Source organism: Candida orthopsilosis (genome assembly GCF_000315875.1).
Source record: "Candida orthopsilosis Co 90-125, chromosome 4 draft sequence".
NCBI lineage: Eukaryota > Fungi > Ascomycota > Pichiomycetes > Serinales > Debaryomycetaceae > Lodderomyces > Lodderomyces orthopsilosis.
Window position 1 is genome coordinate 968,476 of NC_018297.1, and position 20,521 is coordinate 988,996.

The 20,521-nt window shown below is 37.8% G+C and overlaps 12 protein-coding genes across 12 annotated transcripts; 6 read left to right on the plus strand and 6 right to left on the minus strand. All coding sequences in view use genetic code 12, as the record gives it.

Annotated features, from left to right (window-relative positions):
• Positions 1 to 234: 234 nt before the first annotated feature.
• Positions 235 to 1,716, minus strand: CORT_0D04950 (hypothetical protein; the record flags this gene model as incomplete). The annotated part of the gene is made up of 1 exon (XM_003869421.1): positions 235 to 1,716. The coding sequence occupies one exon, from the start codon at positions 1,714 to 1,716 to the stop codon at positions 235 to 237; it is 1,482 nt and encodes a 493-aa protein (XP_003869470.1).
• Positions 1,717 to 3,097: 1,381 nt separating this feature from the next.
• CORT_0D04960 (hypothetical protein) lies at positions 3,098 to 5,896 on the plus strand (the record flags this gene model as incomplete). Its single annotated transcript, XM_003869422.1, has 1 exon — positions 3,098 to 5,896. The coding sequence occupies one exon, from the start codon at positions 3,098 to 3,100 to the stop codon at positions 5,894 to 5,896; it is 2,799 nt and encodes a 932-aa protein (XP_003869471.1).
• An 85-nt stretch (positions 5,897 to 5,981) lies between these two features.
• On the minus strand, positions 5,982 to 6,458 carry CORT_0D04970 (Arc15 ARP2/3 complex subunit; the record flags this gene model as incomplete). The annotated part of the gene is made up of 1 exon (XM_003869423.1): positions 5,982 to 6,458. One exon carries the CDS (start codon positions 6,456 to 6,458, stop codon positions 5,982 to 5,984), a length of 477 nt encoding a protein of 158 aa, XP_003869472.1.
• A 453-nt stretch (positions 6,459 to 6,911) lies between these two features.
• CORT_0D04980 (hypothetical protein) lies at positions 6,912 to 7,316 on the minus strand (the record flags this gene model as incomplete). The annotated part of the gene is made up of 1 exon (XM_003869424.1): positions 6,912 to 7,316. One exon carries the CDS (start codon positions 7,314 to 7,316, stop codon positions 6,912 to 6,914), a length of 405 nt encoding a protein of 134 aa, XP_003869473.1.
• Positions 7,317 to 7,475: 159 nt separating this feature from the next.
• On the minus strand, positions 7,476 to 9,125 carry CORT_0D04990 (Pgi1 glucose-6-phosphate isomerase; the record flags this gene model as incomplete). Its single annotated transcript, XM_003869425.1, has 1 exon — positions 7,476 to 9,125. The coding sequence occupies one exon, from the start codon at positions 9,123 to 9,125 to the stop codon at positions 7,476 to 7,478; it is 1,650 nt and encodes a 549-aa protein (XP_003869474.1).
• Positions 9,126 to 9,939: 814 nt separating this feature from the next.
• CORT_0D05000 (Fgr50 protein) lies at positions 9,940 to 10,839 on the plus strand (the record flags this gene model as incomplete). The annotated part of the gene is made up of 1 exon (XM_003869426.1): positions 9,940 to 10,839. One exon carries the CDS (start codon positions 9,940 to 9,942, stop codon positions 10,837 to 10,839), a length of 900 nt encoding a protein of 299 aa, XP_003869475.1.
• A 144-nt stretch (positions 10,840 to 10,983) lies between these two features.
• On the plus strand, positions 10,984 to 12,057 carry CORT_0D05010 (hypothetical protein; the record flags this gene model as incomplete). Its single annotated transcript, XM_003869427.1, has 1 exon — positions 10,984 to 12,057. The coding sequence occupies one exon, from the start codon at positions 10,984 to 10,986 to the stop codon at positions 12,055 to 12,057; it is 1,074 nt and encodes a 357-aa protein (XP_003869476.1).
• Positions 12,058 to 12,074: 17 nt separating this feature from the next.
• CORT_0D05020 (hypothetical protein) lies at positions 12,075 to 12,458 on the minus strand (the record flags this gene model as incomplete). The annotated part of the gene is made up of 1 exon (XM_003869428.1): positions 12,075 to 12,458. The coding sequence occupies one exon, from the start codon at positions 12,456 to 12,458 to the stop codon at positions 12,075 to 12,077; it is 384 nt and encodes a 127-aa protein (XP_003869477.1).
• A 329-nt stretch (positions 12,459 to 12,787) lies between these two features.
• CORT_0D05030 (hypothetical protein) lies at positions 12,788 to 13,609 on the plus strand (the record flags this gene model as incomplete). Its single annotated transcript, XM_003869429.1, has 1 exon — positions 12,788 to 13,609. The coding sequence occupies one exon, from the start codon at positions 12,788 to 12,790 to the stop codon at positions 13,607 to 13,609; it is 822 nt and encodes a 273-aa protein (XP_003869478.1).
• Positions 13,610 to 13,795: 186 nt separating this feature from the next.
• CORT_0D05040 (Arc40 protein) lies at positions 13,796 to 14,944 on the plus strand (the record flags this gene model as incomplete). The annotated part of the gene is made up of 1 exon (XM_003869430.1): positions 13,796 to 14,944. One exon carries the CDS (start codon positions 13,796 to 13,798, stop codon positions 14,942 to 14,944), a length of 1,149 nt encoding a protein of 382 aa, XP_003869479.1.
• A 1,513-nt stretch (positions 14,945 to 16,457) lies between these two features.
• On the plus strand, positions 16,458 to 18,359 carry CORT_0D05050 (hypothetical protein; the record flags this gene model as incomplete). Its single annotated transcript, XM_003869431.1, has 1 exon — positions 16,458 to 18,359. The coding sequence occupies one exon, from the start codon at positions 16,458 to 16,460 to the stop codon at positions 18,357 to 18,359; it is 1,902 nt and encodes a 633-aa protein (XP_003869480.1).
• A 13-nt stretch (positions 18,360 to 18,372) lies between these two features.
• Positions 18,373 to 20,352, minus strand: CORT_0D05060 (Zcf19 zinc-finger protein; the record flags this gene model as incomplete). The annotated part of the gene is made up of 1 exon (XM_003869432.1): positions 18,373 to 20,352. One exon carries the CDS (start codon positions 20,350 to 20,352, stop codon positions 18,373 to 18,375), a length of 1,980 nt encoding a protein of 659 aa, XP_003869481.1.
• Between the last annotated feature and the right edge of the window lie 169 nt (positions 20,353 to 20,521).

Sequence of the window (20,521 nt, forward strand, 5' to 3'; positions counted from 1 at the left end):
GATGACCTTTTCCCATCAGTGCCGATTTTGCAGTAGGATTTCCATGCAAAGAATAGAAAATTTGTACTCGTGGTCGATTTTTAGACCACATCTGGCCATGCGGGAGCTCATTCAATGTAGCAGGTTACTGCAACATTAATTTACTGTAACATTGTTTACTGAAAATTTTGTATTAATTTGAGAGCAAAAAGTTGCAAATTGCAGCAAAAAAATTTCTTTTCACAACTTATACCGCTATCTACCATGCCTCTGTTCATAAACCTGTAAGCAGCTTGTTGCAATCCATCCAAATGCTCCGACAAGAGCTGCCATAATACCATATGCTTTAGCAAAACCCAAATTATCAAACATTTTGGGGTAATAAAACGGTCCAATGAAGGCAAACAATTGTCTGAGGAAAGTCACAAACAAACTGATTTGTACTGCTTTGGTATGATCCAGATCAATACAGTAAGCTATAATTGGCGACGTACCAATTTGCAAACCGAAAGCAGCAATAGCACATCCAATCAATGGAGTTACATTATAGTGATCAATGTTTTGTATTTGAACACCAAAAACAATTAAACCAAGGATGCAAGTGATATATCCAGGGTGGGTAACCCATAACCTGAAACTTGGACCTTTGTTGTTTTTGTGGCCCCATTGCACCAACTTATCCGACAAGTAACCACCAACTTCACCAATTAAAGTACCTATGATGAATGAAAGAAATTGTAAACCCAATGCTTGTGGGCCTAATTCAAATTTATGCACCATCACTTGGGGGATCTCAACATTCATGGCGATGTTTCCATGCATAAACATGACAGTGTAACCAAATGCCGGGATAAACACTCTTGGTTTTAAAAGAAACATCAATGGTTCAATAAACTTCATAATGGTGATTTTATTCTCTGGAAATATGGCTTTAAATCTCAATTGTTTGAATCTATTGGATTCGTTTCTTGACAAGTCATTTGGATTGTATGAAGTTTCCTTACCAAGCAACAAATAACAGATTGCCAACACAAACATGACACATGCAAACACAACATGAACGTATTTTGGATGCTGATATTCAGCAACAAAACCCATAAGTAAAGCACCAAACATGGTTCCCAAGTTGACAGATATTGCCCAAATACCACTTCGTGAACCTCTTTGATGACTGAATGTAGTTTCTTTCACAATGGCACCACCAACAGCCAAACCAGGCGATACAAACACCGCCAGTAAACATCTCATTGTCATCAAGGTTCCATAGTCTGTACTGAAAACAGCACCAATAGAAAATGCCATGGTTCCCAATACCGATATGATCAACAACAACCTCTTTCCATACCTTTGCATAACTGGTACCCAAAACATTGGGAAAGTACCAATGAGCACGATTTGAGCTGACGTTAAATATGACACTGTAGGCACCGGTTTGTTCAATATGCCCGAGTATTTACCAAATGAGGGAACTATACCCGATGCCATAAATGTTCCCATAAACCCATGAAAAGCCACCATTCCTAATTGCAAAAACTTGAAACTATTTGACCAGTTTAAAGGATCATCATCACTCATTGACGGTAAGGGATCTAAATCATAAGTCCCATGTTTTGCAATGAGGTATTGTTTGTGCTCTTCTGATATAGATACTGGATGTGAACCATGAGTGGACACTTTTTCCAAGTGGTCATCTGTAGGACCTTTTTCGTGATCTATAGAAGTTGTATCTGGAGTCATTTAAGTGTTAAGTTTTGAAGAGTTCATGATGGGAGCAATGAGGGATTTCACCAGCTATATTTATACCGAATAGACTTTAATGGGGGAAGGCTTGAAAAAGCTTTGCACATACAGAAGAGGGGTACGTTGTAATAAAATTACACCGTCACCTGCAACAGACGTTTTGACCAAACTCCGTCTAACGAGATCTAATAAAGTTTGCCATTATTATCTTTACTTGTGTCATGGTGTTTGTGGAGTGAAGCAAATGCTGCAAGATCTAAGGTTTCTTAAGATTTAGGATAAACAAATATCCAAAAGGGAAGTACAAAATTAGAGTTTATATGGGTCAACTGTATTCTCAGATGCGCAATGGGCTGAATAATATTAACAAATTGGAATTGATATATTATTTATATCCGATATCAATACTAAAATCTACAAACTGTTCTGAGCAAAGTAGTACGGTTTTCAAGAGTACCTTAATTAAGACCCCACTCGACGGCATGTTTAAAACTTCTCGGTCTTTGATATGGCTCGAAATGCAACAATTTTTTTTGTACGCATTAAACCCCCACAAACTGTTTTTCGGAAATATAAGAAATTAACTTTTTTAATTAGTAATCGTTGGGTAGATTTTTATAAAGATATCAAACCAGTATCCAATACAGTTAGCACCTGTTGTTGGTGTAATATTCTCTTCACCTTGACCTATACCTTCACCACATCCAACATTTAAAGAAACTAGATAATATCAGGCGATATTTCGTTTTGAGTTGACAAAAGTTTGTTCTATTATACTCTGTCGGCTGGGTTTCTTGGCAGGAGTTGATATGGAATAGTTAACCCCTACAAAGTTAACTTTGGGGTCTTATTTACCCCAGGTTGCACTTCTATGACCTCTGCTTTTTGCACCTTCTTTTCGTGCTAGTTCGGATAAAGCATTAATTAGCAAATAGTTGCAAAAAATCCCACACAGAAATCAATTTTCTTGGTACACCATTAAGTTTATTGCGCAATTGGGAAATTCAAACTAGAGTAATGCCTTTGAGAGATAGGAATAGGAAGAGCTTGGCTAGTGAGTTTGAAATTAAACTCTGGCGTGAGATATAAGAAATCTGTGTGTGTGTGTGTGTGTGTGTGTAAAGATCACTCCTTAAAGGGTTATCAAAAATAGGTTAGAGTGCCTCCAAACTTTCCAAAACTGTCTCCTTAACACTCTCTTACCCTGATGTAAACGCTCTGGAGAGTAACGTGTTATACTTTATCGGTTCTTTAACGCGCTACCTGCTTTACACGGTGCTTCTCCTGCATATAATATTTGTTTACATTTTGTACATTTGTTTACATTTGATTTCACCAAACATCTCACTTCATTCATTTACAAGCTCATTATCCACAAATGTCCATCCCACTATACTTGAAAATCAAAGGGCTGGTATCTGGTGATCCATGCTTTGCCGTCACCTCAGAAAAGTCTATCGAGTTCAATGACACCAATTACGATTTTGAACAGATCTATCAATCGTCTGAAACTCAATACCCAGAATTAATCAATTCACACAATTCATGTATTGTATTAATGGGACCAACCGGAGGAGGCAAGACAACAATGATGAAACAATTGGTCAATGCAAAGTTGAAATCGTTTGATGATGAGCCAGTTTTCGTGTCATCATTTGAAATCACCAATAATAAATTTTTGATTGACTTGTTAGATAGTAACACTTCTAGTAAAATTCCATTCAGTTTGCTAAACAACTTTGAAAACAAATTGAAGAGAAAAAAGGCTAGTGCTGAGCTCATGAGGGATGTTTTTAAACAAAGATCGATCAAGGCTACCGAATTCAATGCCAATTCATCCAGATCTTGTCTTGTTATTACATTCTTTTACCACAATTTTAGAACCACATTTGTTGACTTGATGGGTAATGAAAAGAACTCCAGGTTTAGCTCAAACATTTTTGCAAACGCAAATGTGTCATCCATTACTCAACAAATGATAAACAAGCAGAAAGACGTTAGATCTCATAATTTGGTGACCAATTATATCTTTAAGAACAAGGATTTGAAAGTGGTGCTTAACTTGGACCAAGATGGTGATGTGTCTTTGATCAAGTCTACTCTAATCAATATTGCTGACATTGTCAAGACATTCAAGTTGTCCACAGCCACTGTTGAGGATAAAGGCAAAGTTAGAAGAACACCAAGCTATACTTTACCCACCATGTCGTCAATTAGAGGTAGTCCTCGAAAAGTGATGCAAAGAGCCAACCCAGCAAACTTGAAATCTGCCCAGCCAGTAAGACCCCTCACACGTGCAACTGTGGATAGAAAATACACAGTCCGGAAACCACCTGTTCCCATTAGGGGCCCGTCCAAAGACGCTCAATTAATCGAAGCTCTAAAGAAGGAACAAATACTTTCCAAACAAAAGTATGCTGACTCTATTGCAGACATCAAGACTGAAATTGGTTATTTCAAGCAAGAAACTAGCCAAATGGTTAACACATACCTAGACTTGAGATCCAAATTGGATTTGCTTGCAAGGGTTAATGAGGAGAAACAAGCGATGATAGTTGGAGCTCAAGAAGAGAATGCCAGAATAGTTGAGCAGTTGAGTCAAGTGGAGCAAAAAGTTGCTGCTTACGACCAAGCAAAGATTCAACAGGAGGAGAAAACTGTTCAACTCGAAGCTGAACTTGCCAGTTTGGGACAGGAATTGGTAACTAGCAGGTATGCAGTGTCAGAACTCGAGCTGATCAAAACAACCCTTGAGAATAAGATTGAGTTACTGAAAGAGGAAGAGCTCAAATTATTGGATCGTATTAGAGTGTTGAATATTGAGCTTGATGACAATAAAAAGCAGTTGGGATGCTACGATTTTGACATGACAGAACTTCACAAGAAAATTGACTCACAAAATGACGCGATAGTTGTAAAAGAGATTGAGCTCAGTGAGTTGAGAAGCTCCAAGGATGAACTTGCAAAGAAAAATGAAGCTCTTGAGAGAGAATTGGATTCTTTGAAGTTGTCTTTGGAACAGGCCACCACCAGTAACAATGAAACATCAGGCGAAGTAAAAAGGTTGTCGTCATTGATTGTAGAGAAAGATGCTGAAATTGAGAGATTGCAGGTGTTGGAGCAAAAATTGTCTGATTTGAAACAAGCACATCAAAGTGAGAGTGATTCAGCCTCATCACAGTTGTCAAATTTAAAGGCTGATATTTCAGCAAAACAAATCAAAATTGATTACTTGCGCAACACTGAGACTACTCTCAACCAACAGGTGCAACAGTTGCAAGAGGAAAAGCATGTATTGGACACTAAGGTGCAGGAACTTACACTCTCCAACCAGGAATTGCAAAATCAAATTGACTCAGCTGTTAACACAGGAAAAACTACTGAATTAGAAGCAGAAATACTGGAAACAAGGAATCAAGTCAATGCCTTATCACAAGAGTTGGTCACAGAAACCTCCTTGAATAGCCAATTGAAATCAGGTCTTGAAGAGGCAATTGCCAAACAACAGGCTCTTCAATCTGAACTTGCCAACACCATATCGAACTTATCAAAGGAACTGAATGAAAAGGAGGATTTGACCAACAAGTTAGTTTCCAAGACTCAACAGTTGAAAACTAAAATTGAAGCAATTACTCAATTGGAAAAGGCAGTTAATGATTCTAAAGAACAGTGTAAACAATTGCAAGATCGATTCAACAAAAAACAGGAACATTACAAAACTAAGATTTCCGATTTGAAAAAGTCTCATGAGTTGGTCGTTGCTGAAAAGGATGCCGAGATCAAGAAATTGAAATCATCTCCAACCAAACTTGGTTTAAGTGACGACTACAATGGTCACTTGTTTAGTGAACGTTCCTCACCTTTTGGATTCAATCCTAATGATATATACAATGACTCCGTGGTGGAGCCATCCGTCAATCTCATTCAAGGTAACAATAGCAACTTATCTGTGAACAAGTCTGACCGCAAGCCTCCCGAGAAAAAGTCTCCAAATAAAAAGTCTCATAAATCACCAGACAAGCAAAAATCAAGAAGCACCACTCCAAACAAGCAAACTCCCACAAAGAACATTTTACAACCATCTCATCAGTTCAATTCTGTGCCACTTTCATCAGGCAAAATCAAGAAAAAGAGTGGCTCTAATAAATCGTCGCCTTTGAAATCAATTAAAGCTTAAACAATATAAACACTTTGTACTTTTATAACTTTTCGGTAATACTAATTTTTATTATATCAATGTACAAATCCTCTGACAAAGGTCATTATACAGTTCTTCTATCGGTCATGTATCTAGCAATTGCTCCCACGCCAGTAACTTCAACAGTTTTCTCAAACCAATTCAACAACAACCCACCTTGTTTTTGTCCATAAGATTCAGACATACTCTTGTACAAGTACTTAATAAGAGTATCCTGTTGTTCCTGATTCAAATTTTTCACAAATTGGCCCAACTCTGATATATTGTTGTTATTCTTTATCGAACATAAAATTTCAAATACGGTTTTGGCATGTAATTCCTTGGTTTGAAGCAGATCAGCAATGTATGGAGCATTGTCTAAAGCTAATTCGAGAGCTTGTTGGAATTGACCCGAAGATAATTGCGACCTCACTTGTTGAGCTACTGAGGATATTTGCGATTGCGACACTTGTGGTAAGTCGGGTACAAGCTCAGCAGCGGACAAGTGGTATTCTGGCTCTAATGCATCAATATCTATTTTTCTCCAATCTTCTGAAGCCATTGTGCTTGTATAGTTCGTGTTGAGGGAAGAATATTGGTGGAGTTTGATTCTGTTGATTTTCGGGCGACCATTTTTCTGGTGATAGTTTGTATGCAGTCGCACTTGAAGTGCAAGCTTCAATAAATACAAGGTATACTCTCTTACAGACCCTAAAGGAACTATCGCATTGACACTTGTCAACTATTTGCCTTATTGTACTATAAATGTAGAGGTTCTTATCAACATACATTTAAATGAAACCAACTACTAGATCTAATTTGTGTGTCTCTGTTTGCTGCTCGTACAGTTTCCAAAAAGACATCAACTGTTGACTTTAAGTTCTCAAGCACATTACAGAGTAGCTAATCTGATATATTAACCTCTAAAGATGCTCTTCTCCACCAAGCCCCCTTCGAGTATAACCGCCTCACAGAATACCCCGAATGTTAAACACTGTCTACTTCAGTAACCATCCTAAGCCGTTGTTTTTATTTTCTTCTTCTTTGACTCTTTCTCTTCCTCCTCTTCCACCTCCTCTTCCACCTCTTCCTTCTCTTCCTTTTCCTGCTCCAACTCTTTTGCATAATCGTCAATAAACTTAACCGCGTCATCCTTCAATTTCGTGCTGTCGACAATAATCACAACTAACCCATCACTACCCACTTCGTATTTGATATGCCCTTCATTCGGTACTGCCACTGCGTCATCGAATGCATCAAAAAATACATTCATCATTCGGAAACTTGTTATCCTATCCAAAAGTATTTCTTCCATTTCTGACTCTTTTGACTTCGGGTCATCCGTGACAAGAACAATCCTAAGCGGATAGTCTAACTCTTCATCCAGCTGAGGTCCATCGGCTTCAAATTCAGACAGCATGGCTACTTGGGATACAGAGAAATTGAAGAATGGATCAAATTAGTCGCAATTAATTTTTTTACATTCTACGTCATCGCTGCTACCACCCACATACAAGCTCTATTGAACTGGTCTATTGAAAAACAATCTTGATTAAACTATACTCCTAACTAACCATATCTACTCCCATTGTTTGAACGTGTTGATCAAACCGTTGGTGGATGGATCATGAGAACCAACAGATTTCTTGTCCTCCAATTCAGTACCAATAACTTTGGCCAAAACTTTACCCAATTCAACACCCCATTGGTCGAATGAGTTGATGTTCCAAACAGCACCTTCGGTAAATGTAACATGTTCGTAATAAGCAATCAATGCACCCAAAGCAGCTGGAGTAATTTTTTGAGCCAAGATGGAAGTAGTTGGTCTGTTACCACTGAATTCCTTATGTGGAACCAAACCTCCGGTTGTACCTTCAGCTTTAACTTGCTCTTCACTCTTTCCCTTCAATAAAGCTTCAGATTGGGCAAAGAAGTTTGAAGCCAACATCTTCTGGTGTTTGTTGTTTTCAATTGGGTTGTGTGATTGAGCAGCCAAAATAAAATCAGCAGGAATCAATTTTGTACCTTGGTGGACCAATTGGAAAAAAGAGTGTTGAGCATTGGTAGCTGGTTCACCAAATAAGATAGTACCGGTTTGGTAGTTGGTAAAAACGTTGGCTCTGGTGACTGACTTACCATTTGATTCCATAGATAATTGTTGCAAGTAAGCTGGGAATCTGTGCAAGTATTGATCGTAAGGAACAACCAAGTGGGTTTGAGCATTAAAGAAATTGTTGTACCAAACAGAAATCAAACCACCAAGTACTGGGATGTTATTTTCCAATGGCGTCTTTAAGAAATGTTCATCAACAGCTTCGGCACCAGCCAAAAACTTTTCAAAGTTGTCGAAACCAATGTAGATGGCAACTGACAAACCAATGGCTGACCACACAGAATAACGACCACCAACCCAGCTTTCAAATCCAAACATGTTCTTTGGATCAATTCCAAATTTGATAACTTCTTTTTCATTGGTGGACAAGGCAGCAAAGTGTTGGGCAATGTGCTTGGTGTCTTTGGCGTGATCTAAGAACCATTTTTTTGCTGAGGTGGCGTTGGTGATGGTTTCAGCAGTGGTGAAAGTTTTTGAAGCAACCAAGAACAAAGTTGTTTCTGGGTTAACCTTGTTCAACACTTCAGCAATATCAGTTCCATCAATGTTTGATACAAAGTGGGCATTCAAGCCTGGCTTACTATAGTATTTCAAAGCTTCAGTGACCATGACTGGACCAAGATCTGAACCACCAATACCAATGTTGATCACATCTGTAATGGCCTTTCCAGTGTAACCTTTCCATTCTCCATCTCTAACTTGATTAGAAAACTCCTTCATGTGGTTTAAAACATCCCAAACTTCTTGAGTAGTATCCTTACCATCGACTGGCATTTTGTGCTTCTTGACATTTCTCAATGCGACGTGGTAAACTGCTCTGTCTTCAGTAGTGTTGATGTGATCACCAGCAAACATTTCATCTCTCAACTTCTCAACGCCAGCTTCCTTGGCCAATTGAATCAATTTGTCAAGAATTTCTTGGTTAATCAAATTTTTGGAAAAGTCAAAAAGAATCTTTGAGTCATCATAGTTGGTGAAAATACGGGAGAATTCGTCAAATCTTTTTGGGTCTTTGGCAAATGCAGCCCTGACATCGAATTTTTCACCCTCCTTTTTGTAAAGTTGCTCCAATTCTTTCCAAGCTGGTAATTCTGAAGCTAATTTGAATGAAGACATTGTGTGTTACGGGTCAATTGAGTTTATTTGGACTATGTGAACTTCAAAAAAAGTGATAGTGGTTCTGCGATTTTACGGATTATAGGAATAGCAAATGAATTTATAACATTTGGAAATTTTGTTGGATTGCCTAGTTCCTTATTTTTGTGTACTCAAACAAAGTGTAGGGAGTTTGCGGAAAAACGCTTTTTTAATTTTTTTAGTAAGCGCTATTTCGGATGACAGATGTGCTTTTGACCACGAGGATAGAGGTAGAATTGCATGGTGGATTTATTAATGCACCCGCATATGTCTAAAAAGACGTAGACAACGAAGCGTAATTGAAATCGAAAACCAATACCAACCAAAGCAATTTATATCAATGATCTGGGTTCTGGAGAATGGAGATAAGCTACATCGATTACCTTATTTCCGGTGATCTGTAACAATAAAAAATTACAAATACGTTGTCCAAATTTCTCTTGAACAATGGTACTGCTATGCCAATCGAACCACAGCTCCACTGGAAGCCGCTACAATACTCTTACAATGAAGTTACAGAAACAAGAGTCGGTTATGCGAATCTGAAAGACAAAAAACTTTATTGGCTGCACCGTTGGTACCAGAATCAATTTTAGACTACCAAAACTATTCCCCAGCTAGACCAAATAGAGTATACATTAAGGGCCATTTTCAATGCAGCCGCTCAACGTCTAACAATTGTGTTCCCCTTTATTTTTTCTTCTGTCGCATCGATCGCAAATCTGGACAAAAAAAAGGTGATTAAGAACTTCTTGGAGTATCAATAGAACTGTACACTTTTTTAAATAAAGATATGGGATTGGTCTCGATATGGGCAACTGAAGAAACGGGGGGAGAGAAACCAAGTGGCGCCAAGCTAGAAACCCCAAAGGGGGGAAAGTTGGGAAACAAATGGAGTAAACCAATAACGCTGACATCAAAATTAGAAAGTCAATGGGCGAGTAATAGTAGCGACACCAAAGAAGAGAGCAACACCCATTCGAAGAAGGGTAGAGGAGATAGGAGCTCTTACAAGCACGACAACGATACCCCACGCTTCAACAAGACAAGTGATAGAGCACATGGACTCAAATCTTATCAAGATAAGGATCACCGAAGACGACATCAGAAGGGCCAACGCACCGACAATAGTCTACATGGAAAGCACATAGACCATGAAACGTTCCAAGCACCTGTGGCTAACGCTATAGATGACTCAGATGAAGAAACAGTTGTTTCGGATAAATTGTATGCTAAAGGACCCATGACCAAAGCTGCACAATCTTTGGCTGCTAGAATTACAATTGAGCCTAAAAGAAGTGAGACAGATGCAGATGACACCACTGCTTGGAAAGAGGTTAGTGATGACGATGAGGTGAAAGAAAAAGAGGCAGGAAGATTAAAGAAGCCAACGCAGGGTAAGTCATTGGCCACACGATTGGACAACTTGAGCTTCAAAGAAGCTAAACACAAAACAACGGACGCAGGCTCATCCAGGACAAAAGAACGAAGGGGAATGAAGAAAGATGTACACAAACAACCATCGGATCGACTTGCGAAAGGAAATAAAACCACAAAGCCAGGCGCGGAGAAGGTAAACCCGATAGATGAACAAGCAGCCAAAGAGAGAGAGGAGAAAGAGAAAGTAGAATTGCTTAAGATGATTGAAGAGTTTGAAAGTAAAAAGATCGATTGGGCTAGTTTTGAGGAGTAGATACGTTTTAGATAATAGATAGAGACAATTTATTGATGATACAATTTGTGCGGCTTTTTCGCACACCACAATTACCTCTAACACCATTCACATCCCTCCACATTCTAGAAAATAGTTACCACAATACGGTAGTTTCAGTTGTCAATGAATTTGAGAGTGGTAAACAATGCTCGATTTCTAGTGCTGCTAAAGCGTGCAGTGATACCCGCTAGACAGACTTTCCATCCAGTTAGATATTTTGGACAAAGTGGTCCTTTTTCTCGTCAATTCAACAAAGTAAACTACGACATCCTAGTTCAAAATGCAGTGCATATGAGTCGTAATGGAGCTAATGGAACATCTCCCGGCGGAAAGAGGCTACCCCTACGCACTATTTTGATACTAATCGCCACTTCTTCAAGTTTATCAATGCTATTATACGCCACTATTCAATACTTTAGAATCAGGGATGAATTAAGTCAATCTAAAGAATCAAACGTTCAAAAATCAATCTTCTTACCACTTTGGCTTAATTCGAACATTCTACAGAGAAAGACATTGAATTATCCAGAGGGGTTGCGTTACGTGGATATGGGATACTACAACTACCTAACTACAGAGATGATGCAAAACAACAGCAATGGAAGTAAGTCAGATGTTGAGGAGTATTGTAACGAGTTACAACAACATCAAATTAAGTATGCTGTTCTTGAAAAGCTTTCTTCAAACAACAAAATACGAGCAATATTTGGACTACCCTTGAGTCTCAATCCAAATAATTCAAAATTCAACATTTGGGTCGAGTTAGTACACCCGAGTGTATCTGGAATACAAATGAGTATCATTCAGAAGACCGATTCGCATGAGAAGAACAATGACGTCAGTTTCAAATGGGCCATTAAACCCATAAATTGGAATTCCATTAAGGATGACACACTATCACCAATTGGGTTGGGGATGGCCAAGATAGGATCCAATGCAGAGACTAAAATACATGAAAAATCCAGCGGCAAAGTTCATGAAGTACACCAGGGTAAGGAAAAAGTGCCGTTGAATCCAAATAGAGACTACGCAATCAAATTTCAAAGTGAATATTTCATTACTGATAAGTCTGCAAACAAACAAGGAAAAATTAAGTATATTGGAACTATTGATTTCGATCATTTGTTGATCAACCGTGGGGTCATCATCACCGATATTGAATTGATTTATGATGACACACTGTATAAGATTATATAGTATAGCTCATTTGCTTTTCAGGTATCGGAAATACTCAGTAGCTCATTTGTACCCTTGTCATACTCTTCCCTGCCCTCATAGTCTGTACCATTATCGTCCTCCTGTTCATCCACACTTTCCGTCAAATCTTCATTGCCATTTTCGACACCTTCTCCTACATCAGCATATAGCGTATAGACAGCACCCCTAAAGAATGTGTATATAAGCAGTAGCCTTGTTTCCATTTGTCTCAATGTTTCAACCAGTCGTATACTTTCACCACCATCTGCGTCATCTTTATTCGTAAGGCTCTTTAGCCTTTGATTTAGTTGGATCAAAGTGGCATTGATGTTTTGGTATTCCGTAAGCACTGATGCTTCTAGCTCAGTGAGGCTTGGCTTTGTCGTGTAGTCGATGTCCATTTTCGGATCAGTTGTGATAAGTGTTTGGAGTTGATAGTTGTTTACAGTTCGTGATTTTGAGTCGCGTTTTGTGTGTTGGGTGTTGTCTTCACACTACACCCAGTCGAGAAAAGCCATTTTTTTCTTTGTAGGGCGAGAGCACAGGCCAATATGTCGCTCGATCACCGAGCTTGGCGCAGAGGAGGGGGTGGGCCAAAAAAGATTAGTTTAGGCAATCCTGCATAGAGACAAATTTCACTTCTCATTCCCAAATTTCGTTGCTTTGCTACTTTATACAAACAGCAAGTCAACACAGATCAGTCATCTAGAGACACCTCCACTAAGCAACAATGTCTGCTACTGCTACTGAAGCCCAACAAAATGGGTCGATTGGAACACATGATCAGCATTCAACACAAGGTTCAACAGCACAACAAGCAAAACCTGATACGCCTACAAACAAGACACCTAATGATAAGCATCACAAGTTTAAAAAGAAGTTGGTTAGAGCCCAACCTGATACAAATGCATTAAAGTATAAAGCATGGCTTGGGGGTCACATCACTTCTCTTGTATTTGGTACCATTTCATTCATTTTCCAGGTTTTTTGGTTGCCTAATGTCTACTATATCAATTCAATTTGTTACAGATTGGCCTTGCTTGGTTCAGCAGTGGCATTGACTTCTACATTTAGTCACAAATTCGGATTACACTTTTTACCACCAGTGGCTACATTATTGAGTCATGAGAATTTTCAATATTTGGTCTTGACGATTGTTTGGTGTTTTACATTCAGATCAGTGTTTAAGATTTTTCCATACTTTTTATTGAGTATTTTACACTTGAGTAAAGTAAAGAATGTCAGTGTTGTTCTCAAACACGCATCAACTGTATCGTCATGGATCGCATATGACGAATTATTTTTGATTTTCTACTTACTCATCAGGACGTTATTCTTTAGAAATGCCAGTGGATTTCAATTGACCTTGTTTTTGATTTTCTATTGGTTGAGAATATTGTACAACAAGGAAACTGGTAACTTGTTTTCTGCTGTTGTTGATAGGTTGGATGGTGAAATGGTGAAAGTAAAGAACCCAACAGTTCAAAGAAGATGGGAAAAGATAAGAGAGTTTGTCAAGGTGAAACAAGAACAAGAGCATCAAGATGATTAAGCTTGATGAGAAGTAGATGTATAAATAAATACTTTTTCAATTTGTAAAAGTTTGGTTACCCTCTTCGAGGCAAGTTGCTCAACGCCGACGTATTTTTCGGTGCTTGTAAAAAAAGGTCTTGCGTTCAACATTCATCTTCAAGTTTAGTTGAGAGTCACTCCTGAACTATCAAATCGATATACCGTAATGTCAAAAGTTCCAGCTATTTATCAATTGGGTCACTTACCCATCAAAGACCACGTTTTCTCCCCCGACCGCACCATATTAGCAATCACTAAAGAAAACTTGGTGGAAATTTACAAGGTTGACCCCAACAACTTATCCACCAAACCCAAATTAGTTGCTCAGTTGCGTGATCACGACAAGACTGTCACCTCGGTTGACATTTCGCCTGATGGATCAAGAATCTTAACTTGCTCTCAAGATAGAAATGCTTCAGTTTGGGAATACGAAAATGGAGAGTTTAAACCAACATTGGTCTTGTTGCGTATCAACAGAGCTGCTACAGTTTGTAGATGGTCACCGGATGGACAGAAATTTGCTGTTGGATCTGGAGACAGAGTGATTGCTGTTTGTTACTACGAACAAGAAAATGATTGGTGGGTATCAAAACATTTAAAAAAGCCAATTAAATCTACCATCACCACTATTGATTGGCATCCAAATGGTGTCTTGTTGGCCAGTGGGTCTACTGATGGGCATATCAGAGTCTTTAGTGGTTACATTAAAGGCATTGATGCTAAACCAGAACCAAGTGTATGGGGTACTAAATTACCCTTTCAAACATTATGTGGTGATTTTACCAATGAAACAAATGCATGGGTACATGGTGTCAAGTTTAGTCCTGATGGAAATGCGTTGGCTTGGGTCTCTCACGATTCTTCAATTGGAGTTGTTTACCCACAAGGAGAAGGACTTGAACCAAAGTCTATTTTAAATGTCAAGACAAACTATTTACCATTCAAGTCAGTTGTTTGGACTTCAGACAATTCAGTTGTTGTTGGAGGATTCAACTGTAACTTAGTTGTGTTCAAAGGTAATGAACAAAATTGGCAAGAGGCTTACCAAATTGAGGAACAAAAGGATTTGACTAAGGAACCGCCAAAGGTTAATGGCGATGACGAAGAAGAGGAAATCTCTTCTCATCAAGCTTTGAATATGTTTAAGCAAATGGATTTGAAAGGTAGAGCTAATAAGCCAAGTGGTGGACATGGAAAGGCAGCTAAAGCTTTGACCACTATTCATCAAAATACCATCGTCAGTATTAAAAACTTTGCTAATGGTCAAGTTTCAACATCAGGTATTGATGGTAAAGTAGTCATCTTCAACGTATAGAGAGGAGAAATTCTACAACAAGGTTTTAGTTAAAATTTTAGTGTATTTGTTCTATGAACTCTAATATTGTTAGTAAAAACTCATACAATACAAGGGATCGTCATTTCATAAATCAGAGTAATTCTAGAGCTTTGGTAAAGTTGGTATCTTCAGATTATTTGGTTCAGAAGCAGAACTGATAACATATACTTTTCATCATAATGAATGACATATCCCAAGACAATAAAAGGAAGATAACATACCCTTGTGATTATTAGTTAGTATTATTAACCCCTGAAACACAATTTAAATCCAAAAAAAGATTTGCAAAAGTCAGATGGTGATGCATGTTAGTTATCCATTGGATCACGAGTCACCGGACAGAAAAAATGTAGGAACATATTCATCATTCAAATATCATATTTAGATTCAATGTCATGTAAGACGAGTGGAAATAACATACTAAAAATTGAGTTAGCATTAGCGAACCTAATCAAAACCAACTATTCTTTGATTCAATGCAATTATCACAATCATAAACGAAGAATTCCTTAACAATATGTCCTGCATGTACATCCTCAGTCAAAAAAGTTATATCATTGAGTTTAATCATGTTGGAAGTGCATTGATGAAAAAGCAGCATTTTTGAAGATGCCTTTGAGGGTGGCACTCATATTGAACATACCAATTAAGACATAATGTTAGTGACAACACAATGGTTGTCCTATCATTTATGAAACTATTGAGTTGAAGAATTAAAGGAAAAGAAAGGAAAAAGAAAAGGTGGATTCATTTTAGAAAATTTTTCCATTTGTTTTCTCAAACATTTATTTAAAAAATTTTATTAATTGGAGATGAGAAAAAGCCGGGTAAAAAGCTTTAGAAATAGAGATTAACACAAATTTACCATATGGTTAATTCAATAAAGTAGACACTTGATATGATGAGGCTTAGCTCGTTAAACTTATCTCATTGTAAGCTACGTTATCAAATTGAGGTAATTGAAACACACATGTTGTTGAGTAAGTATGTAGAAACTCATACTCCGGAGTTTTTTGATTATCTGATAACTGATAAGATGTTTACTTCTGATAGTATTTGGAGTACTGTAGAGTCGATGTTTTGTGTTGTCAGAGCTAGTTTGGTATGGGATTGAACATTGCAAAAAGAAATACTGGCTTCCCTATACTCAGCCATCTGATGAAATTGTAATAATATCTTTCATTGGAGTTATAATATTTCAACACTTACTAAAAGACACTTCATGCAAGGGTTTTTTATATATCTCATATACCCATCACACCACTAAAAGCTTTCAATCATCAAATTATTTGACAAAACCCCTTACGGCATCAAAGAGAGCTTTACCACAGCTGCCTTTTACTTTGATTTATCTACGTTACATTAATTTTGAGATTCAACCTGCATATCAGAGTTATCTCATTGCGCATCTTGAGACACACACTAAAAATTACGAGACATAACACACACATATATCATACTCAGTACAACGTCTTATAATACATAATCTAGTATGGGTTCCAAAGACTACTCCGACGATGAAATACAACCCCTCATTGTTAACACTCGAGATGGGATTCAAAATAACAAACTTTCACCAATTAGCCATACCAATTTACCTAACCACCTACGTCACGCCCAGTATTCAACTCCAGCATTAGCTTCAACCGCATCACCAAATAGATTTAGAGAGAGACTGAGTTCACCCAAGTTTGCATCACGTTCGAGGTCAGGAAATGCACTTAACACCCTAATGCAATCAGAGTACACTGAATTTGAAGAGTTTGCTTCGCCGAGGAGGCGTCTGTCGTTTTCTGCTAACGAATACATGAAAATGATGCCAGAAAGACCGCTTTTCCATAGATTGTTATCCAGTCACCACTCAGTCACTAATCCAAATTCTGCTACTGATGTCCACAACCCAACTAATTTGAATAGTTCACAAGCATCGCAGCCTCTATTTTACCAACTACATGATGAGAGTACTTCGTCATTGCACGAAAGTCTTTTTAATGAATCAAGAGGAAGAAATATTGTTGGAATTGTTAGTAGTTTAAGACCTCTGAGGTTAATTGGGAATGCGAAGCCATTATGCAATTGGTATGCACATTACAAAGATGATGTACAAAAGATCAAGAACAAAAAACTTAGAACGTACTATGAAGAACAGAATTATTTAATTGGTAAGTTTCAGGAAATTGATAATTTTCTCGATGCTGGTAAAATCCACTACAATATGTTGAGCAATTATGGAAGTGGTGAATCAAGTCGCGGAGTTTTGTTGGACAACATTGAAGAAACAGAAGAGCCAGCAAGTCCTAGAAGTGCAAATAATGGGAACACAAGTGACAAAGAAACATCAGTGAATGGGAAAAAGAGTTATGATTCATTGCAAAATACTGATATGGAACAAGGTGAAGGGTCATTGTCAAAATTTTCTAGATTTTATGATGTTCCTGGCAACGTTGCCAATGACGGGTCTAAATTCTTGGGTTATAATGAAGAGGAGAATAACTCTCAAGTGTTGACTGCTATTTTGGTTAATTTTCTAATCAATATTTTGTTGCTAGTTGGTAAAATTGCTGTTACTTTGCTTACAAATTCACTTTCGGTGGTGGCATCTTTAGTTGATTCGATTTTGGATTTTTTGTCTACGTTTATCATTTACATTGTGAATCGGTTGGCAGCACAAAACAACTGGAAAGTTCAACATTCATATCCTGTTGGTAGATCAAGGTTGGAACCTTTAGGAGTTCTCATTTTCTCAATCATTATTATAATTTCCTTCTTCCAAGTTGGCCAAGAATCGTTTAAAAGGTTGTTTTTCAGCACTCCTGAACAGAGGCTTCCTGCGACAATTGGATTTGATGCGGTTTTAATTATGGTTATTACCATTGTAGCTAAATTGGGTTGTTGGATTTGGTGTTCAAAAAGTCAATCTTCATCAGTACAAGCTCTTGCACAAGATGCAATGACTGATATTGTGTTCAACACAGTCTCATTGTTGATGCCTTGGCTTGGTCATATTTTCAACATTTGGTGGTTTGACCCATTGGGTGCATTACTTTTATCAGTGTATATCATCTTCAACTGGGGTAAAACTGCATTTGAACATATAAACAATCTCACTGGCGCAGTTGCTGATCCTTTGGAGTACAAAGTGGTTTTATATCTTTGTTGCCGATTTGCTGAGCCAATAAAGCGAATCACAGCGTTAAAAATTTATCATGTTGGAGATAATTTAAATGTTGAAGTTGACCTTGTTTTCGCAAATGATAAGTTTGATTTGAGTTTTAAAGATTGTCATGATATCGCTGAGGCGTTACAGTATAGTATTGAAAGTTTGCCTAATGTTGAAAGAGCATTTGTGCATATTGATTACATGGAGGGTAATTACAAAGGGCATCTTAAGTAGTATAGCTATAAATTTAAGCATTTAATACTTCATCAATGCAATGCTTTAAACCTTCATTATATTTAGCTAGGATGACCGGGTCAGAGGTTGATAAGAATCCATCAATCTTTTTCGACAAACTGACAATAGGTTGCAACTGTCGTGTAAGTCCTCTTTTGGTTTTGATATCCTTAAATTCCTCAATATGCGCTAGGTCATGCGTAATAGCAAGATGCAAAATCCTAGAAAGAAGCACACCACTAAAGTAGAAGCAAAAATGAATTTGATCCGATAGGTAAGCAAAGTACGACTCACTGGTGATTTGTTTAACGTGATCAAGGATATCACATGCATGCTGATACATCACAAGTAGATTCTGTGGCAGACATTGCTCTAAAATCAGGTCCAAGACATCCTGCTGAAGATACCTGTTCAAGTCACTTCCACCTTGTTGCATCTTTTGAAAACTATACGCAAGATAGATCAATACTGAACAAAAATGATAATTGAACTCCGCAAATTGTAAAGCTGGTTGTTGGATCAAATATTCCCAATTTTGAAGCCATGTTTGAACTTCTTTGATAACTTCATTGAATTGAAAATCATACAAACTTTGTGGAGTGTTGACATCGTCATTTCTTTGAAGGTATTTATAAGTTATATGAAGAATATTGATCTCTGCCACCATACGTCCATCAAAGTTCGTGGCATTAAACAAGGTCAATGCTGATGTGCAATAGCGAATTCTCGCATCATCTAGGATACATATTCTTCCTGAAAAAATACAATTTATGAGGTGGACCAAACACAAATGATTATAGATGCGTAGTATCGTCAAAGTTTCATAACCATTATCTGTATTATTTCTCTTTGTTTTGAACAATTGGAAAGTTGACTTTGTGAGGAAAGTAGTGATACCAATACTTGACAATTGCCACGGGTCCAAGTTAAATCCAGCCAATTCAGGATCACCATGATCTATACCAGTCACAACAGATGATATTGAAACGGCATATAAACTCAACACTGCAAGACTTTGGAAAAATTCAACCAACCCATAATCATTATTTGTAAACGATGTGAATCTAGTAAAATTATGATTGAGCTCCTTGATAAGAACCTTGACCAATCGTACAATTCGTTGTTGATTATCACGATTAGTATCAGCAGAATAACGATAACTGATACAGCAACATGTCGTTAAAAGTAGTGGTGATTTCTCTTGAAGATCCTTGACTAGATGCTCAGTGGATAAAGTGTTGGGAAACGATACCCAACGACCATAATTTCTTCTGAAATTGCCAACCACATCTATCACTTCCTTTTCAGTCATGATTCCCAACTCAATAATGTTACCAGGCCTATTCAATATCACATTGTTTTCTGATTGATATAAATTTTGAATTGGAGCTGGACAATGTACGTCCTTCATTTGATTCTTGATTATGGCAAATGGTGATGTTATAAAGCTTTGTGTAGCACTTTGAAATTCGGGTGTAGTTTGTTCCAAAATCTCAACATTCAATAATGAATTCGAATTGACTTGATGATGGGTTTGCATGGAACTGGCCGTTTCCAACAACAATCGAGCATCATTATTTATCAAATGTTCCTCTCCGCCCTGCTCATTACCAACGCGTCCACTTTTAACTATATTCAACAACTCATTAACCTTTTCCAAGATTAATCCTACCCTTGGATCACCTTCATTAGAGACAGGTTGCAGTGATTCTGGTGTTTCCTCCTCTTCCAACTTGAAAGAACAAGTTTTGCTAAGGAACCGACACCGTAAACATGATGTGGGATATTCGGGTGATCTAAAACAACGAGTTTTTTGTTTGCGACATAATTCACAAGCCCGAAGAGTTCTTGACGCTTGAGCTAATTTTCTCGTTTCGTGTGCTGAAGCCGCAGAATCGGGTGGTTTCGTAACGCGGCGCTTTTTCTGCTGATTCGACTCGGGTTCGGACTCGGAGGGTGAAAGGGAGGTTGTTTCTAATGTGGGGAGATTCATTTTGCTCGTGTATGTGTATGTATTAACATGGGTAATTTTTCAATGTTGGAAAAATCTGGAGAAGTTTATAAATGTTTGTTCCGTTAGATATAAAAATCTTTTTGTTCCGATGGAAGGCCCAATCAATATTTAAGGCGTCAAATAAAGTCCCCGGATATGACCATAGATA